Here is a 21,679-nt window from a genome sequence, read left to right as displayed (position 1 = left end):
AAAAAGTTGCGGGTTCAGCAGTATAACAGTAGGGCATCAAAACGGTAGGCAACCTTTTATTTTATTTGAAAATACTAAACTTTTATCTGAAAATCACTTCCAAGTTTTTGGCGGAAATTGTCTATTGTATGTCCAACGGAATCGAAAATATATTAAAAACGGGTAAAATTTTTAACCAGATAAGACTGTCTTCTCACTGTCTTATTAAAACATTTTACCAGTTTTTAATATGTTTTCGTTTCAATTGTAAACGAAAAGGCAGTGTGATCTAGGGAATTATTATGAATTGTATATCCCTGCAGGAATTCTTTATAAATATTATTATTAATTTGATTTCACTTTGCCGAATGGGGCTGCGTATCACTCCAGCTAGAATTATGACATTTGGCATCGAACATAGCTCCTTCCTTTGTGTGCCAAAGGTGTCTGTATTTGGCTTGCACACAACCTTTGAACATTAAACAAAATAAAAATAAAAAAGTTCTCCATTATTGCTCATTGGGAAAACAACCTAGAACACGTTCTACTACGGTTTTTGTGTGAATTTTAGAAAATTGTAAGATGTTCCTGTTTGAGTGGATAGTTGAATGACAATAGTCACTACGGTTTTCAGCTTAAGAATACTTTTCAATCTGAGAGCTATTTTATACAGAATTAAGGAGGTAAAACCTACCAGTCCAAAAAGTGACACGTTATCCTATGCAAGGCGCTGAATTTACGATGGAATTAAGTTAATGAGGTTTAAGAAATTATATGCCGTGTAGTAAGATAAAAATAGTGATTAATTTAATTATTCTTTATTTAATGGCTGGGTAGACCCACACACTGGGGTTCGAGGCTCAGGCCTCACAAGCCCATTGCCTCCACCTCCTCCCCCAAAAATAAATTTTTAGTTGGAGGAACCAAAGATGGATCTAGCCCCCATCCTTATCATTTATTTTGCCTGCTGTCGGAGTCTTCTTTCTCTTACTATGTCCTCCACCAAAGATAAAAGAACAAAGATTACTTGTATTTTCAGTTGGTACAGTGTTCGACTAACTGTATGTACCTAACGGTACAATCTGTTTTTTCTGAATTCCTTAAATTGTGGCTGTTGGGATTGTGATTAACCATATTTTAAAGTAAAACCAGCTCTATCTATAATCTTTTCTCCACTAAGCCGTGTTTAGTACTCCTAGGGCTCCGAGCGCTCTATCGATAAACGAAAAAACTTGTTTTGCAATAAACGAATCGATATCGGTTCGTTTATCGAAGAACGAAAAAAATGTTTTGCATGCAATGATTATATTATATCTTTAAACGAGGAATAATTGTGTATGTGAATATGATTTTTTTTCTCGAAAACAGCATTATACTTTTTTCTGAAAATCGATGTACTATTATTTTGCGGTGTGCAAAAACGATCTAGATAGATCATGAACTTGGGAAGATTCGTTTTCCCCTCCAAGTGCCCTTCATATATTTTTCTTAAATCGTTAACTAAATGAGAGTAGTGACCCAACAACTGAAAAAAAAAACTGTCAAATGAAGGCTGACAGTTGACAAGTGTGAGTGAATATTAATCACGTCATTACTATTATTAAGCTTTCTGACCTTGGTTATTGTCTTTCGTGTGTGAGTCAGGGTATGGAGGGATTGCATTTCCGCGGAAGGAATACGTCAGACACTGTTTTTATGTACAAAATTGGATTCACTAAGCGGAGTTCGGTACCCCTGCTACTTTTTTTAAAATGTAATAATCGAGTTCCTTATTTTTATTACATAAAGACAATCGTTTAGTATTGCTTTAGGTTACAATAATTGTATTTATTCTGTTAATTTCATGAATATTAATTTTTTGCTGCAATAAACTGTTCGGCCCTTGAAAAAACTACCTAAAAAACAAGAAAATTGGAAATCAACTAGGATTTGTTTTAGAATATTAATAATAGTCTTATTGTTAAAGGTATCTGTATTATAAGTCAGTCTGAAAACTTTATTTTGGTTTCAATTTTTTTTTTATAATCCCTTTAAAATTCCTCATTTTTTTATAATTCCTTTCAGACTTATGGATTATGGTTTCCACGCCCCGACCATGTCTTGGCCCGTTGCTGGATGTTTAATGGTCGAACCCACTGAGTCTGAGGATAAGGCTGAAATGGACAGATACTGTGAAGCTTTGCTAAGTGAGTAAAATACATTTCTATTATGAGGCTTATAGAAGTGGCTCGGTTCCATTGCAACTCAACCCCAAGCAACTGAACCCCAGTGCAACTGAACCCCTGTGCAACTGGGCCTTATGTAACTGAACGTCCATGCAACTAAACCCCAGTGCAAATGAACCCTTATGTAACTGAGACCTCGTGCAATTGAATCCTATTTAACTGTACCCTCGTGCAACTAAACCTCCGTGAAACTCAACCCCATTTATCTGAACCCCTGTGTAACTTAACCCCCGTACAACTTAACCCCCGTGCAACTGAATCCCCGTGCCACTGAACCCCCATGCAACGAAACCCTTGTGCAACTGAACCACCATACTCAATTTTTCCGTATTCTACAAATGTGAGGTAACATCATGGGTAAAACCCAAAGTTAGAATCTTTACATGTTCAACCTTGTTGGAGTTGTCTGTCTTTTAAAGTCATTCAATAAATGCCTGTGAAGATGATTCATAAAAAAGCTTTGTTTTGTTGTTCATACTGATAGACTCCAAGATATGAATTTGAGAGAAACTTTCCAGGAACAGGTAGATACTAAACTGAAATTTTAAAAATTTGAAAATATAGAAGATGAATGGAATAGTTTTAGGGAAATTGTTTGTGAAGTTGCTGATAAGGTCTTAGGGAGGGAAATTATAAACGCAGCTAGGAATATTAGTGAAAATGTTTCTGTTTAATTGAGAGGAGGAGGGGCTTGTACAAGAAATATCTGAGGGATGTATTGTACGATTAAATAAGAGCATTGTGAAAAAGTGGAGAAAGCATTAAAATGTGAATAAAGGTGGTGTAAAGTGGAGGCCATGGATGAAACTGCCAAGGGTGTAGAACATGAAGCAGAGGGCATAATAGTAATATCTTATACTGGCATGTTAATAAATTGAGAGGGAATAGTCAATCTGAACTTGTCCCTGTTAAAGATAGCCAGTCATCGTAGTAGTAGAAGTAGTATTAGCAGTATGTACAGATTGCCTTTTTGTTAGTTCAACATCCCCATCAACATACCTTAAAGTTCCAACATAATACTCAAAGCAGTTTAAAGGGATTGCTAATAATACAGCTTTTTGCAACTGCATACACATTTAGTTTTGATTTAGTTTAATTTCCCCATCAACATTCCCTGAAGTTTTCACCTTAATACCCTTATCTTTAGTAGTGGTCGTAGCAGTGGTAGTCATAGGATTAGTAGTAGTAGTAATATTAGTGGTAGTATCATGCACATTTTTTCTTTTGGTCGGTTGAACATACCGCTTATCGTATCCTGTAAGTTTCGACGTAATATCCAAAGCCATTTTTGAAATATCGCGGGTATGTCCTTTTTACAAGCTACATGAACATAGTGTCTTTTGATTTAGCTAGACATCCCCTTAAGATTCCAGAAGAGCCTTAATACCCTTATCCTTTTTTGAAACCAAGAATCAAACATGTCCCTGGCGTAATTAGCGTAATTTGTTATGTGACAGATCCCCCCCCCAATCCCAGTTTGCCCCCTCACCCCTTCAAACCCGTTCTCCCACTCGAAGCGGAAATTTAGTTTCTTCGAGAATCTTATCAAGACTTGATAAGCCTGCATAATTCAAGTATCCAGAGAAACGGGTTAGTTTTCTTTAGTATATGTCTTTGCCTTTATGATACTATACGGCTGATTTTTCACTGTCATTTTCACCTGAAAGTAATTTGGGAAAATTGGCTCTAACTTTGCCCCCCCCCACCCCAGGATTTTTACGAAACTACGCCACTGCCCCCTTCCCAAATCATAAATCCCATGTGAAAACAATGAACAAATTGTATAAACTACAGCCCTTATCCAAGAGTTGTGGGGGGGTCGTGTCATCCCCAGTGGCATAGTTTCAGCTATGTTTAACAGAATGGCTATCTTGAAATTTTGATCGGATACCCTGGGGGGTAGTGAAAAGGGGAGTGGGAGGCGCCTGGCGCTCTATAATCACTTTGTTTGGGGTATTCCCAAATGACTGCATAAAGCTCTCCAATAGTGGAAAAATAGGATGAGTTGAAGCTGTTAGAATATAGCTAGGTAATTAGAATTTACCAACGATGCAGAACTAAACTTATTCCTGGCTCCCTGTCTAAGTCTTAACTAATAAACAAAAAAAAAACACTGACAAAAAAACAACGTGAGTAGATTGATCAGAATTGTATCAAATGCAACGCTATAGCGTGGCCTATGCGAAAGAGGCATAAGACTTCTATGATTTATTATTTATTATAATTAATTCAAAAACTTTTTCCACAAGATAAGTTTTCCAAAGAAAAGTAAAGAACTCCATTAAACCAAAAATGAGCAGAAATAAAATCGAATAATCTAACAAGGGTAAAACTAACACAAATCACCATCATAAAAAAAATGAAACTCAAAACGAACAGAAATTACAATAAATAACCGATTCAAACTAAAAACAAGCAAAAATTAACCTGCATAGGGCTGACAACCCCCATGCGTTCTCAAGACCAGAACATATTTTTCACTTTACTGAAAAAAAGCTTACCCATTGTTAAAATATATGGTTTCTATGGAAGGGATGGTCGTATGAACTTTGGAGGAGGCTCATTAGATTGGAAATTGAAAATTCTAGTTCACTTTTGAAGAAGCAAAGGTAATCAGAGGGCAACCAGCCTCCCCCACTAACCGCCATTTTTTGCCCAAATGCATCCGATCAAAATGTTGAAATAGCTGTGTTATTCAAAATAGTCCAAAGGTCAAATAACTATGCCTCCAGGGTTAAAACCCCGCAAGCAACTTTCGGGGCAAAGGCTGTAAGTTAAGCCAGTTGCTCATTGCTTACACATAGGTTTTAATGGAAAAGGTTTTTGTATCAACTTTGGAGGGGACTTATTCGATTGGAAGTAAAAAGTTCCAGTGTCATTCTTAAGAGTCAAAAGTGATCGGAGGGCTTCCACCCCAACGCCCTTTTTTCCTCAAAATAATTCCGATCAAAATTTTGAGGTAGCCATTTTATTTAAACAGTCTAAAGTTTAAATAACTATGCCTCTAGGGTTCACAGCCCTCAGCCACTGGTGCAAGGGTAGTAAGTTATGCAAGTTGCATATTGTTAACATATAAGGTTTTTATCACGTAAAGAAGGTATACTCGATCCTGGATATCCAAAAAAGCTTGGTGTATTAAGGTTAAACTTTAGAAAAATGTCAAGAAGAATGCCAAACACATTAAAAAAACACTTTTTCCTTTATTGGCTATGAAAAGGAAATACCAGTAATATCTAAGAAACGGCTGATGGTATCAGCGGTCACATCGTTTGGAAAATGTTTAGGGGCATCGTCAACTGTATCAAAAGACACTATGTGCATCCAGTTTTACTAGAAGATGTAACTGAAATATATTGAGAACAGCTGAGGGTATTAAGTTTAAACTTTCAGGGTATGTTGAGGGAATGTTGAAAAAGGCGGGAGTACAACTAGTCCCCTCCCATGTGCTTTTCAGCTGCAATCTCCTCAAAGACACCTGGTCAAAATTCGTTATCTAAATTCACTAAGTTCAAAGATTTTCAACACAGATGTTTATTGCTCAACGTTCAGGAAAGGTCTGATTCACCTGAAAAAAGGAGAAATAAATCTGCTTTCATGGTTTGTCACACCTGATTTCCTTTTTTTTGTGACAATAAAACAGAGCTTTTTTTATGAACGATCTTGACAGGCTTTTTCAACCATCTACCTTCTATCAACTGCTTTTTTAGCCATCGACCTTTTTTCAACAGCTTTTTCAACCATCTGATTTTTCGGCCATATCTAGTGTAAATTTAAAGTTTTAGGGGAGGCAGCTTCCCCCCCCCTCCGTACGCCCATGGACCAAAAATATATTGCAAATAAAAAAAACCGAGCTTCATTACACCCTTAATGTGCAATCCGTACTCGTAGAGCATTTTTGGTGTAGAACACCTTTTTTGTCAGTTTTAAAGGTTCTATTGGGATGCAAGATTTTATCTTTTTTTTCCTATGGGATATTAACTTTGTTGTTAAAACCCATCTAAATGAGCAGAATAATGATTAATTTAAAATTTATAAGCATCACCATATATATTCTGAGAAGAGAAAGTTTTAAACCTTCGTCTTTGAAATTTTCGAGAAATCCCCCCCCCCCCCGCTCCCCTATCGAAAGCTTCTCCCGCGGAAAACTCCCCAAGGAAAATTTCTCTCGTGGGAAATTTCTAGCTGAGATTTTTTCCCGCAGAAATCCGCCCTCCAATGAAAAATCCCCCGGACACTTCAAGCCCCGTTGGAAATATTATCGCTATAAAAACAAACAATTCGAACAAGGTTAAACATGTAAAGATTCTAATTTATGTTTTACCCCATGATATTGCCTCATATTTGTAGAACACTGAAAACCTAAGTCAGGGGGTTCAGTTGCACGAGGGTCCAGTTACACGACGGTTCAGTTGCTCGGGGCCTCAGTTTCACGGGGGTCCAGTTAAACGAGAATTCAGTTACATGGGGTTCGGTTGCATGAGGGTTCAATAACAGGGGTTCAGTTGCTTGGGGTTTAGTTACACGGGGGTTCAGTTACACGCACACCCAGTGGTTCTTGGTCAAGTAAGGTTAGTGAATTTTGTTGTAAACCTGAAATGATTTCTGGAAAGTGCATATTTTTGAAGTGGTCCTGCCCAAAACGAAGCTGCTGAAGCTGCTCCTATATGCTAATTTAGTAAGTGTTTTCGGTTGTTTGGAGTCGTGTAAAAATTCTGGCTCTAATTTTTTTTTCTTAAGTCTCAGATATATTTTCGGAAGTTTGGCTCAGACAACCAAAAAGGGTTGGGATGTAGGAAGAACATTCTCCTACGTGTTAGCTTTGAGTTACCTAATGATGAAATGAGTTTGTTGTAGCAGTAATAGAATCCAGCCTAACCAGGAGAATATAACTTTCACTACTCGTATTATTTCACTAAAATTGTTCTTCTGCGTAATACTTGACTTAGACAAATATTCTTTGATTGGCATTGGCTCCACCGGGGGTTAGAAACCGAAGGCATTAGGAACCAACTGCACGGCCATTTGAGAAAATAAGTAACCACCATTCTTGACCACAAATATTGGGTCATTGGCCATTCCTTACTTTCTGAGGTAATAGTGTACCTTGAGAATTCCTGTCTGTCGTTTTGTGTTAACAACTCATGCCAATGCGGCTCACCGAGAACGGGACTGCATAACAGACGGCCATCAGGCCAGTTCAGCATGTTAGTATTCATGCTGTGACTGACGAAGCCTTATACGAAGCGCCACAACATTATTATTTATGGCAGAAGATTATTTTAGCCTTTTTAGCTTCAAATTTACACGAATAGCATAAAAAAAAACATTTCTTTGTAAAAGTTGGGGATTAACTTGCACATCGACATATGTGGATACAACCATCTTTATTTTTAGGGAGGGGGCTCATCATCAAGTTTTCTGAGGACTCTCTGAAACCCAATAAGTTTCCTAATATGTCCCTGAGATATGTAATTATGGAAAAATCTAATAATTCAGACAGTTAAACATTGTCCAAGTCTTGAGGTTTAGAGCAAGTCTTCTACAACCTCTTGCTATTTTTCTTCAGCTCTTTATTTTCGTCTTTTTTGTGTTTGTTACTATCTGTTTAAATTAAGGTTTATTTAAACTATACAATTATACAATATTTAACAGAAAGTAGGATTGACGCAAAGTTATTATCCACTATTTTGTTGTCTTTTATGCCCAGGATTTTTTTTTGGGGGGGGGGGGCTACACAAAAAAAACTCAAAAACGCATAAAAAATTTGCTTATATCCATTTTTGTTACGTTTTTACGAGTCACACGAACATTTCGGGGGGGGGGGGTGGGCATGCAAACCTCCTACCCCCTCCCTCCCCTGGATACGGCCTTGTTTATGCCATTGACCGTTTTCTTTTTATTTAAAAAGATTTTAATTTTTCCTATTTTCGTTTGGGCTTCATTTGATGCGCAAAAATAAACTTCAAAGACCAGAGTTGTCATTTCTCTACAAAGAAACTCACGATTTTATCAGGATAAATTGCTATTAGAGAAAAAGGTATTATGTCAAAAAATCTTTCTCATTTATCGTGCAAAGCGAAACACTCGCCTTGCCGAGTGCCGATGAAGCATTCTTCTCACTAAAGAATATCCTTTGATTAGTTTTTGTTTGTTAGAGCACTTTACATTGCCTTTACGGTCTGTAATTTAATTGATGTTTTCTTTACTATGGAATTTGAAAAATATAACATATAAAAATGTGACAGCAGCAAAACTACTGAAAGTTTCTTTTCTTTACAAACAAAAATAAAATAACTACAATGATTTCCAACGAATTGATTGCGAACGAAATAATATGATTGTTAATCGTTTATTTATTTCTTTTTATAATGCGAATGAACCATAGCTTTGAGAAAAAATGTTTCCACCCAGGATCGAACTCGGGACCTTCTGCGTGTTAGGCAGACGTGATAACCGCTACACCATGGAAACTTAATATATTTTGTTTTTTAATAGTCGATGGCAAATTAGATATACCAAAATCGAGATTAACAGTTTTTGGTGTAAATTTGTGACCATTCCACTACACAAGGAGACATATTAAGAAAACAATTCTTACTTCATAATATGCAAAATAATCTTAGTTGACATATTTTGCTGGAGGGAAGGACCTTTATCATCATTTCTTTCACTGTTATACAATTTTTTTTTCAAAATTATGAAAAATAAACAGATTTGACTGCATTAATCCGTTTTCAAATAGTTTTTTATATGAAAGTTAAACACCATCACTGTCATCTAACAAAATATATAAATGGGCAAATATTAATAAATTTAGGTTAAATGAGGTTAGGTTAGCTAGATAGCTCTTGGGTGTTTGTTTTATAAACGATTTTCAAGACTTGGAAAATAAGATAAATATTGAAAAATTGATTGAAAAACTGGAAACAAAAGGAAAATAGTGAGGATAAAGGTTCCCCCCTGTAAAATATGTTAACTAGGATTAGTCTGCATATTATGAAGTAAGAATTGTGTTCTTAACATGTCTCCTCGTGTAGTGGACTGCTCATACATTTACACCATTTAGGCTTTCAATGAACAGTTTCAATTGTTGTATTTGTGTCTCAAAGTACTTATCGCAGCTTATTACAATTGTTACTTTCTTATTGCAAAGCAAAGTTCAAGAAGCTGCAATCCATGGTTTTATACATTGAAAATTTTTAGTGTATTTATCAATCAAGATAAGCTAAAAATATTTTGTTTTGTTTACACGAAAGAACTTTTAATTAATTACAGCAAGTCCTATTTACCGTGGGGATAATCAGCAATGTCAAATTTATATATATATATATATATATATATATATATATATATATATATATATATATATATATATATATATATATATATTATATTTATATTTTTGCATTCTGTGGGTAATCGCCCACTCATGACATATAAGCGTCTGTGCTTCTGTTTCTTCAACTCCCTCCCTAATACCCCCCTGAAACAAATATCTTTGTATTGATTAAGCCTATATATCTTTTACATCTTTTTTGAAGAATGTCGGTATTTGTGCTGCTATGCTGTGTTTTATTTTGTCCTTTCAAGTGTTATTTTTTGGTACTTGTTAATTATACAATATCCTGTCGAGCAGTGAAGTTTGGTGAATGCTAATAAAATAAAACAAAATAGGACCAAAATATAATAGTTTAGAAAGAAATTTGGTCTCTATACTTGTATTTGCACATTAGGGGGGGGGGGGGTCGGGGTAAAGTGTAGCATATATTAAATATGTAACCTAACCTAGGTACCTTTTTTTCCCCTAAACCCCAAAAAAACAAAGTATAAATATAGTTTCCAGAGTGAGAAACCCCTATTTCAAAGCAATCGTCTGTTTAAAATGTTGCTTGACTAGTTTGTTCGCGTCACAAATTCTCGATAGGTTATTGCATAATTGAAAAGTACCGGTTTTTTTTTACAACTCTCCTGGTAAGAAAGAACAGGAGGGTTAAATCCCCAGGGGGTTGCATTTCGAAGAGGGATGTGATCCCTATTCGAAATTTGAAAAAAAAAAAATCTAAAAATGGCCTACAGTATAGTTAATATAACTGCATGTCACTGTTATCCACAGTTTATACAATTATCCAGTAGGATCTTTCCCTATCTCACCCATTATAAAAACCCGGACCAAGGTGCGAGTGCTCCAGAGAACGTTTTTGCAGATAGAAACATAAGCGGAATCAGATCTTTTCACGGGTAGACAAGTCAGACTGTGATCTAATCGGAAACAAGTGGAAATCCGCTATTACGAATAATGCACTTTGTTGGAAACAATCGGAAACAGACTAACCCGCTAATGCAGAAAGAAGTGGGAGGAGCTTTTTGTTCGTACCGAGAATGAAGACCAGAAATGATCTGCGATAAACTTACTGGATAATTCTATAAACTGTGCTGTTATCTGACAACCCCCGGCAGCTGAGGGTATTTTTTGGTTCCTAGTCATGTAAGGCTTATGGGCCTTCCCACATCTGTTGTACATTATACCGGGAAGCATTGAATTAGTTTCTATTGCATTTCAATACCCTCCTAACCTCTGATTACCTTTCACTCGTTGACTGTGATTAATCTATGATGATAATTAGATTTAACGTTATTTTGATTTGTTTATAGGAATACGAGGGGAGATTAGAGAGATAGAGGAGGGTAGAATGGACCCCAAAGTGAATCCATTGAAAATGGCCCCTCATAGTGCTGCAGCTGTCATGTCATCTTCCTGGGATAGATCCTACTCAAGAGAACTGGCTGCTTTCCCAGCTGTAAGTATAGCCTGCTCTCTCTTGTTGAGATTATCATGCACATTCTTTACGGTAAATGCCAAGTGATGTTTGAGCACACCTTAAGCTGTGGATGTTCAACTCGAGCCATTGTTTTAACCGGTCTTGTCCAGCCACCAATAGTTTTTTTTTTTTTTTTTTTTTTTTTTTTTTTTTTTTTTTTTTTTATAATATGAATGTAGGTCTATCAAGCTCAAGTAGGCTCGTCACTCTGTTTTTCGTAAGGCCCGCAAGAATTTTAACTTGTTTGTGATTGGTGGATTATTTTTAGATTACTAATCGTAGACCATTTTACATACTTACATTAAGTAGCTTGTGTTACGGCAATGCCAGTGTGAAAACATTATTAGACAAAGTACATGTTCATAGCTTTAGCTAGATATACTATATGTAGCTAGTGGTCCAGGAATACATTAATTATTCAAGTCTAAGAAACTCCAGGGTGAAACCTTTCGAATTTTTTTTCGTACTTAAACTCAATTTTTATCATTTTATTATACCATGTGATTTATTTTAATCATTGTCATTTATATCATTTACTTAAAACCCAGTTATATAATTTATTTCAGTTTTTATCATCTATGTGCACAAAGGTCTGACCCTTAGGAAGGATCAGAGGATTTTCTGGAAGAGGGCGCTTCCAATATCCATATTTTTAAATCTGATATTTTTTAAATTTTCTATATAACCAGCGAAAGCGCCTGTCGGAAGACAGTGACAAAAAAAAAAAAAACCGTGGCGCATACTTGTGAGGACCAAAGAACAAAATATTCTACCTCCTTCTCCTCAAGACAAAACTATAAGTCTCCCTACACCATCTTTAAAACATTCCTTGAAGTCTCAACTCGATCTCTCGCCCATGAGGTAAAACAGAATACACTCGCTGGTGATGATCGGAAAACAACTGGATTCTGATTGCAAAAGCAGTCCGAAGACTAGCAGTCCGAATAGCTACCCGTTGTATAACATCACGTTATTAGTTATGGCCAAGGCCGTACCCAGGATTTTTTTTCGGAGGGGGTTCTACTCAGAGACATTTTGGGGGGGGGGGGCTATACAAAAAACCAAAAAAAAACCATACAAAAATTTGTTAAAAACAATTTTGTTAAGTTTTTAAGAGTCAAAGAAAAATTTCGGGGGGAAGGGGGTTAAACCCCCCTATCCCATCCCCCCCCGCTGGGTACGCCCTTGGTTATGGCTAAATGCTACGGGTACCAACCAATTATACAAACTAATAGCATTGCAAAATTTTTACTATGTTCTAATAATTAATTACGAAAAATAAATAATTTTTCTTTAGTTGAAGCATGTGTAGCAAAATATCTTTTTAAATGTATCTAATTTTATTGGTTTTTGTTTATTCAACAGTTTATTTTAAGCACTATAAGTACATATGTATAAATTTTATATTCACCAGGAAATTCAAAATTCTTCACATAAGTTTATGACGGTTTGGTTTCTTCCAATCCCAGTTGACAACGGTTTGTATCATGTATATCATACCACTGATTCTCGAGTATGCGTGCCCTGTGTGGGCCCACAAGTACTTAATTGTGCTTGAGAAGATGCACTGGCTGTTCAGCCCAACTCGACACTCAGATTACGCTGGACCACATTCTACCACTGTCTGCGGTCTACTGTTGGGGGGTGGATGATTTCCAACCATACCGTTACCCGTTTGCGTCCATGCCTTGGGGATCCACCCAAAGGCTCAGGGTCTATCTTCATTGTGGTATGCCAGAATTCAGTTTGGCCTCCTTGCTCTTTCTTCCACTGGAAAGGGGGCTCAAATTCAAAGGACTGGTGGGCCAGGCACTCGCTTGGACGCAGTATAACGTGCCCAAACCATCTGAGCCTTCTGCTCTTGATGATAGCGGATAATGAATTACACATTCGGATTGCACATTCGCACTAGATGCTCGTTGTTTATTCTTTGGCTAAGCTTGATGTGTTAAATGGCTCTTAGGTACTTCTGGCCAAGGATGTCGGGCGAAGGTTCTCCTTCTGCCTTTAGCGTCCAAGTTGCGTGTACATACAGCACAATGGAGCGAATACACGCAACATAGACTCGGAGTTTGGTCTTCTGGCTGATCTCTCTTCTGGACCATAATGGCTTTCGTAGTTGGCCGAAAGTGTTCCATGCCTTACTTATTCTAGCCTTGATTTCCTTCGAGGTCCCGTCCTTGAAATCAATCAGTGACTCGAGGTACTATAATTCTTCTAACTTTTCAATCTCTTGTCCATTTAAGGTGACTGACGAATTTCTATCCGTAGACAGTTACTTGGTTTGAGGGACACTGATAGCCAGGCTTGTCAGGCTAGTACTGTCTGCAACATTTCCATGGCTTGGACGGTCGATTCAACGAGAAGTGTACCATCGTCTGCGTATTCAGAGTTCTCTACTTCCTCATCACTGGTTAGCACGATTCTGTCTTCTGAACTCATGGAGTTTTTGAATATCCAACCAATTATGTAGTTGAAGAGGACCGGTGAAGCTGGGCAAACTTGCCGTACGTCATAGGCGGTTTCAAAGAGCTCTGTAAGCTTCCCATACACGCGGATGTTGTCTTATGCATGACTGTCTTATAACATGATTGTGGAATCTAGCATGATCCCGCAAGTGCATAATACGGACTATCTGAACGAAGACCTGGAGATGATTCGAAAACGAGCGTTTAGCGTGAGGAGCGAGGGCTGAGGAAAGAGCAGCCCCCATCACACACGGAAAAAATTTCTGTACATTTTGAGTTTTAATGTTGCTCCTTACTTTCAGTTGAAAAATCTTGAAACTTTTTGTTTTAATTTAATTTGCAGCCCAAATGCTGCAATGTATTTTTCAAGATCTAGCTCTAGCTGGAATTTGTTTCAGAATAGGGGAGGGGGGCAAATTTGAAAAAAAACGTAGACAGAGGAATAGAGAAGAATGATAGATTTAAGGGAAGCCGGCAAACCGTCATTTGAATTCCTGTGTGCCTTTGGTACTTACGTATTATATCGACCACACTGTTGTTCTTGACCTGTTTAAAACCGGTTTCTCTATGTCCACTCGGAGATGATCAGCTTAGCCTGAGTGAGATAAACTACTATGCAGGTATGTTTTAATTAAATATCTAATATATAGAGCTGGTTAGGTATTTAATATAATGCGTTCTTAGTGGTCTGCTTTCCATATTTCTCTGTTTTAGTTTCCGTAGTTTTGTTATTAAAGTATTATATGTTTCATCATATTTTGGTATATCCCATTATGATTAACCTAACTTCACTTCTTGAGTGTGGTCGGTATAATACTAAGTAACGTGCCTTTTATTGCCAGTTATTAACCACTAATTGTTCCTTATTTTATTTGTAAAAACAATGCCATTTAGTTTAGCCTCGTTCGTGACTGTGATTGTTGTTTTTGGTAATAAATAACTTCAATTCTCATTTTAATTTTCCAAGTGGTTACACGGCGTAAAAATCTGTATCCATTGGCTTTTTCTTAACTATTTTTATTTGCCATAATTTTTTCTATCATACTGAAGTCATTATTTTAGATTTTTTGAAAACTCATCTTTTGTAATACATCACTTTGAAACCAGTGGCAAAAAATTTGTATTCGTATAACAAAATCAGTTCACTAAGCCCTCTGTATCTGTCTACAATGTATCTATTCTGTGGACAGTTGAATAAGACATGCGCATTTAAGTTCAGACGCATAGGATTTTGTCGCTGTTTTCACCTTGACAAAATCTCAAGAAATCCTTTGAGGTTTTTTTTTGTTGCGAAAAGTCTCTAAGAATCCTGGCATCTGTGGAATCTCCCCGGAGCTGCTTAAAACGGCAGTGGAACTATCCTGTTATGGCTCCAAATGCTATGAAATTCAATACAGGACTCGGAGATCATCCCGAAAGACTGGAGTACAGGAATGATCCTACCACTGGAAGATAAAAGGTTCCAGGAGGGAGTACAAGGACTATAGAGGGATAACGCTCCTCTTGGTACCAGGCAAGCTCTTTTCTATGGTTTTATTGCAGCGATGTTTTGCACACCTGCGGCGAAAGTGTAGAGTAGAGCAGGCTGGTTGTGTGCCAGGCCGATGAACGACAGAGTAGATATTCTCCATAAGACAAATCATCGAGAAGGCGAACGAGTTCCACCAGCAGGCTTTCATTGCTTATGTTAATTTCAAAGCAGCTTTTGACCCAGTTGATCGAGATTCTCTATGGAATATCCTTTCTAATACTGGCCTCCCATCAGAATATGTCTGCCTACTTAGGGCCATGCATCAAAAGACTGAGAGCTGTGTGCAAGTAAATGGTATACGTAAAGCGTTCTTTCCAGTAAGAACATGAGTCAGGCAAGATTTTTGAGTTGCTATTGACCTATTCAAGTGTATTATTGATCAGGTTATGAGTTGCAGAACCCGGAAGTTGAGCTTTGGACTCAAATACGGGAATAGAGATGCCACTGATTGTGACTTTGCTGATAACATAGCACCAGTCACCAACTCGAAGTCACAGCCGCTCATGGCTCTAAACACGCTTCTGGGTGAAGATGCCAGGACTGGACTATCCATTAAGTGGAAGAAGAGGAAAGTCATGGTAGTCCAGCCACAGTCTGACGCCGACAATTCTAATTACTTGGTCGCCAGAAACCAAATCGAAGTGCTTGACCACTTCACTTATATTGGTTCTATCATATCATCGGATGGCTGCATCGACCATGAAGTTGCTGCCCGCGCGGCCAAGGCCTCTCCCGTCTTCGGTAGACTGAGTCATGTTTGGAAGAAGTCAATGATCAAACGAATTACCAAAACGAAGATCCTTAGAGGGTCAGTCTATTCGATCCTGCTATACAGAGCTGAAACTTGGCCTACAACTGCAGCTGTCCAGCGCAGTCTCAACACTCTTCAATCTAAGTGGCTTCACACAATCCAGGGAATCCGATTGACATACTTTGTCAACAACGACCACCTACGAAGTATGACTTCCCAGTCACCTTTGTCACACCTGTTTGCCGAGCGGACACTTCGTTGGCTTGGACATCTTTTGCGATTGCCTGCCGACACTCCGACTCGGATTCTTTTTGACTTTGAACCTACTAGTAGTGGCTGGAAGCGTCAAAGAGGAAGACCCAAGTTCCAGTGGTGTGATAGTCTCAGGATTTTCCTGGGCCAAGCTGGAATTTTGCTGTGCGATGCAGAGGTCTTAGCTGCAGACCACCCCACGTGGAGAAGGTTGACGACGCTCTCAACGCCACCCCAGCACGAGGATTAAGTGAGTAAGTAAGAAAAATCGCTAAACCCTTTAAGGTTTTCCTAACAACCTTACAGGATACGTTGAAAAAAAATCAAATCGAAAATAGTGACTAAGTCCTATGCGTCAAAACTGAATGAAATCGCAGAAGCCTTTTCTCATTATAAGCGTGGTTCTACATTCTCAACAAAACTGGCTGGGCACGTATTTTTATGACCAAATATGTTTATGTGAGCTAACTGTCGTAAACAAAGAGTTTCTCTTGCAAAAAGGAAACGTTGGTGCAGAAAATTATTGATGGGTTTATAGCAAAATTCAGAAGATTAAACAAAAATTTGGGAAACAAATATGAACAGACCCCCCCCCCCTCTCTCGGCCTTTTATGACTTTGCTTGTGACCAAGCATATACAAACTGTAATTGATTATATTTGTTTTTGCATGAATGAAGCTTTTTCGGGGAATATTTGCGCAATGCCAACATTATGCAAATAGTCCTCGACTGCAAATAGTCGAAAGACTGTGCCATAGCGACCCATGCGAGGAAAGTTTTCGAATCAATCGGAGACGGAGTCCAGCGTCTCTGCGTCACAAAATTGTACATTGGTCTGTTATTTGAGCCTTTCAAATAAAGTAAGAGTGAAAAGTTGTGCTGGGCAACTTTTATTATTGATTGCTATCATTGATAATAATATTGTTATTATTGGCCTAATATTTTTTTTCTCTTTAATTGACTCTTGTGAATAGCATGGCATTAGAAAGATTATCTTATATATTACTCTGCGACACATGTCTAAATGAGCTTTATCTATTTTAGCCTTTCGTCCGACCAGAAACTAAATTTTGGCCATCCGTCAGCAGAATAGATGATGTCTATGGTGATAAAAACCTTGTTTGCACCTGTGCCCCAATGGATTCTTACTCATCGCTAGATGTTGGTAGTGACCAAGACAAATCCAGAGCAGCTGCAGTGTAGATCAAAAAGTATAAATAGGTTAATGGCAACTTTCTATCTTTTAATAGATGAAAATTACTACATTGTCTACTATTTTAGAAATAGCTTTGTGAACGATATACATTATTGATCTACCTGAAAAACATAGAAGATTTTGAACTATATGAACATATTAAATCAGGGCTACAACTGAGAATTTAACAATATCCCAACATTCAATTATAAAAATCCCTAAGGTTTGAACAAAATTCCAAGAAATTGACTAATAGTAATTTTATTTCTACATTTCAGCGGTAGTTGTTCTTTGTCTTGTAAATGACATTCCTAATTAGTTTGTCACATGAACGTCATGGTTTCCTAAACTTAATAATTTATCCCTGAAGATATTAAATAATAATGATACATTTACTTAACACGATCTTTAAGAATAATGGTAATATGTATTTTCCTAAGATCACGACTGATATCCAAATATCTCAGTACAATTCGAGGGAGTTATAGCCCTGTTTAACCGTCATGTAGACGACATTCTCTCTTTATCTGTCCCTCGAATATCAGACGTATCTATACTTGATAATTTATCCCAAAGTTGTGCATAATGATCAATAATGTCGATTGTTACTAAATGTATTGTTTTAGTAGGTGTATTTTTGGTAACTGGTCTACCCAGTTGATGCTTTCTTAAATTTTATATTCGATTTTATTTAGTGAAAATGGCATGTTATTTAGGAATTTGTGAAAGTAACATTATCTATTTTTTTTTTTATTAAGATTTTATTTAAATAGTGAAGAGGCAAATACGCCTTACTCGTAGTTCAAACAAAACAGGTAAACTATTTGTCGGCATTTTTTCCCGTGATAATTGAAAGTCCAGCAGCAGATATACTTGATAAAGTGATATTTGAAAATGTGATTTAGATTAAAGAAAATGGCCAGAAGAAAACACCTTCTACTTTGACGCAATATTTTTGTCAGGTTATGAAATTACATGTCAAATTACTGAAATTTTTGTTTTTCTTTTCTCAATGTCATATCTTCTTTGGCCATTTATTATCTTTCGAATTCTATATGCAGTATAAATCGAATCTTAATTTGGAACTTACATTAAATTTCCATGTAAATAAATAAAAAATAATTCAGGTATTGAAATACAGCTCCAATAGTCAATTTTTGTTTTCCAAAAATCTAAAATCCTTTGTACTGTGAAAAAACAACAACTCACAATCAGTACTTTTGCGCCAATACAATTTTTTCTGTTATGTATCCAGTTTTTTGTTTGTTTTAAAACTCCAACCTGATTTTTGCAGATCAGGCTATTAATAGGGTAACTTATATACAATAAAAATTTTAAACATAAGCAACATTCGAAGGACATCCAAAGAATTGTCCCGCCTATATTCAGCCTTCTCGAGACGGCTGGTATTACCGCTTTTATATTTTTACCGTATCTGAGATCCTGACATGGCACATGTAGCAAGAAAAGTTACACATCCTTTAACCTGAGAGTTGACCTTGGTTTAAATAAAAGGGCCAAAAATTTTACTGTGTAAGGTTGGTGCTGCATTTCAAGGGCCTCATAATGCTACTACTACTAACAACTCACTGCAGTGCCAAGCCACCTGAGGCCAACACAGCGACGCACGCTCCTCCATCCCAATCTGTTCGAAGCCTCTCTCTTTAAACCCTACCAAAAATTTCCCAATTTCCTTACGACATCCTCCTACCCCAACCAGGGACGACCTGCTTTTCATTTGGCCCTAGACGGTTGGCTGACAAGGACACTCAAAATACCGGAGTGTTCAAATAAACAGATAAATTAAAACACGACAAAATTGCTTGAAAAAAAACAACAAAAAACAGTCGGCCAGGGATTTCTTCTTGGGTTTTCGCTAGGATGTGCAAACCACATGTGGCACACAATTGGTGATCAGTTATGGAGAGAATTTGCCTTGCATTTTCCCAAAATGCACAACATTTACTAATCGGAACAATTTTTCGTTTTACTGGCAACAAACTTTTTCCGAAGCTGAATCTCCCTCTGCCTGTATACTCTTCGCAGGTGCTCATAACGATGTTGCTTCTGTTTCAACCATTGGTTGTTTTATTGCCTTTCAGCTATGTCCAAATTGTTATTTTACTTTAACTATAAGACTGCTAGGCTTGTGTAATCTATTTTATTTGAAATTAAACCGGTGCTACTAATAAATATTTTAAATAGTCATTCTTTGTAAGTGTATTTACTTAGACTTTACGATATAGGAATCATCGCAGTTTGAAGGTGAACTTATAATTGTACAGCTTTTTTGTTGTTAACTCACTCGCACACATTGGCTAAATCCATATAATCGCCCTGTGACTTAATTTTCGATTTTCTATCAAGATTCTTTGCTCAAAATAAATCTTTGCTCATCATTCAATCAAATTTGCTCAGTATTTGTTATCTTCTTTTGTTTTACCTGTTTTCTTCTCATCTGACTTTACATTTTTGGGGTTTTAAGTAAAAGCAGAGCGTCGCAAGAGAGCTTGCTGAAAACTTCATATTACGCATGAAGTACATAGGAAAAGCCTCAGGTGCCATTTTTTCTTTTTAGATAATGTTAAAGTCGCGTTTAAATTCGGCGCTTTCTGGAAAGCTGGGGCGGAAATCTGGGATGCATGTAGCAGTCTACACTGATAAAAATTGCAACAAATTCAAAAAATCAAAAGGTAGCCGTGTAATACACTTATGATGGCTTTGGCCCAAAATCAAGCTTCAAGTGATTCATTTTTGCTAATATACTCTGCTATGGCTGCTGTTGAAATTTAAAAGGAATAAAAATGTAGGACTGGAAGCATTTTTTTTTTTTGCAAATGAACTCTTAAAACTGCAAAAAGAGGTACGGAAGAGCCTCTATACTAAAACTATTTGGATTCTTTCCCAGTCTCATGACTGGTGGAATAATTTTGTCCAAGAAAAAAGTGAATCCGAGTTTTATGAGTTTTTTTTAGAATGAAAAGTTTCCATGGGTGTTGTTCTTTCAAACTTCAATTGATAAGAAAGTTTCTTCATTTGACCATTTCGGAGAGTTTTTACAAGGTTTTTTATCTTTCTTTGTAAGTCCCATGGCTTTATTTTCCAATTTATTGCTTGATTAGGCACCCATAAAACGGAACAACCCGTCTTCACTTCCTGATTTTTGATATGCCGGCCCATTTTTGGCATCTTTTTGTGCCGTACCCAGACACGGAAAAATGGAACTACAGTAGCAGTCTACACAACCCAGGTTTCCAAAAAACGCCAGATGTAGACGCGGCTTAAGAATTCAGCTCGTGCGAGATAGAAAATATTGAACTTGATAAAAATATTTTGATATTAAAATAGTTGTCATTATTTTTGTCAATATCAAAGCTTTTCAAATATCACAGTTAACGTTGCATAGGATTTTCTTATCTATATGATGGAAAGGCTGTGTAGTTCTTGTCAATAGGCCTTTTCTGGCGAACAAGTTGTTGATCAACAATCACGAAAACAGATTTGTTTATCAATAATATTGTGGATCAACAATAATTTTCGCGAGAACAAAAACTGTCATTATTGTTGGAAATAAAGGGCAGTCTTTTCAAACTCAATTGAACATCATGTCTTAATGTTTTTAATGAAACTCATGTTTACTCCTGTAATTTTCACTGTTAAAAACCTTTTCATTGTTAGATCAACTTGTAAATGTTGAATACAACACAATTGCTCTAGTGCTCTTTGGATGGAAAAGGGGTCGTTAATTAAAAAATGCACCTTCTCATTTCTTATTTTAGGATATTAAGTTAATAGTCAATACATCAATCTTTATGGCCAATTAAGCGTTTTTTTCTCTTCTAAAACTGCAAGAACAAAAACAGATCCTTGAAATTTCCCGCTTAAATTTGACATACAACGATGTCAATTGTGGGTCATTTTCATCTGCAGTGTTACACGATTGCTGACGGACAATGTCTCGCCAGAACAGATTGATCAACAATGTTGAGCAAAAGTGTCAGCCGAAAAAGCCTCATGTCTTCTTTCAGAAATAGTAGCCCGATTATTGGTCATCAAATCGACTAGAATGAGCGAAACATCGTTTGACTTTGGCCCTTCCATATGACAACGTTAAAGCTGTTTTGATCCACACTTATCTGTTTCTCGTGGAATATTCCCAGCCACAAAGTTGCGTCAGTGAGCATCAACACTGTTCAGGATTTAGCAGGATGTCATTTATCAAAAGCGGCAAAGTCCATGATATTTTCTTTTCGTGGAACCCAAAAACGGAGGTGTACCTGTCATATCGGCAGACAATTTGACAAATTTCAAAAGCAGTATGAAGCCAGTTAGATGGTTCTCGACTTGAGATTTTGTTTGATATTAACCGTGCGGTTTATGAAACCCATCAGCCCAGCTGAGCTTTCTCTTTACAGATCCTTCTGATTCTGACTGGAATAAGCGCTTGACAATTCTGGAA

At 37.0% G+C, this 21,679-nt stretch overlaps 1 protein-coding gene and 1 non-coding gene across 3 annotated transcripts in view; one reads left to right on the top strand and one right to left on the bottom strand.

The window, feature by feature from the left end:
- Positions 1–19,428, top strand: part of LOC148944560 (glycine dehydrogenase (decarboxylating), mitochondrial) — a 123,928-nt gene extending 104,500 nt beyond the window's left edge. For both annotated transcript variants that reach the window (XM_089100623.1, XM_089100624.1), the window contains exons 17-19: positions 2,044–2,165; positions 10,857–11,002; positions 17,070–19,428. In XM_089100623.1, the coding sequence (XP_088956749.1) occupies positions 2,044–2,165; positions 10,857–11,002; positions 17,070–17,228 (427 nt within the window). In that variant the 3' untranslated portion in view covers positions 17,229–19,428. The remainder of the gene's footprint in view (positions 1–2,043; positions 2,166–10,856; positions 11,003–17,069) is intronic.
- Positions 8,603–8,675, bottom strand: TRNAV-AAC (transfer RNA valine (anticodon AAC)). Its single transcript has one exon. It is a non-coding gene; the product is annotated as a tRNA-Val (tRNA).
- Positions 19,429–21,679: the final 2,251 nt, after the last annotated feature.

Source organism: Artemia sp. Qi Xiang Cuo, chromosome 14, assembly GCF_049724085.1.
Source record: "Artemia sp. Qi Xiang Cuo chromosome 14, ASM4972408v1, whole genome shotgun sequence".
In the NCBI taxonomy this organism is placed as follows: domain Eukaryota; kingdom Metazoa; phylum Arthropoda; class Branchiopoda; order Anostraca; family Artemiidae; genus Artemia; species Artemia sp. Qi Xiang Cuo.
The sequence above is the reverse complement of the archived record's forward strand: the minus strand, read 5'-3'. Positions and strand labels throughout refer to the sequence as shown.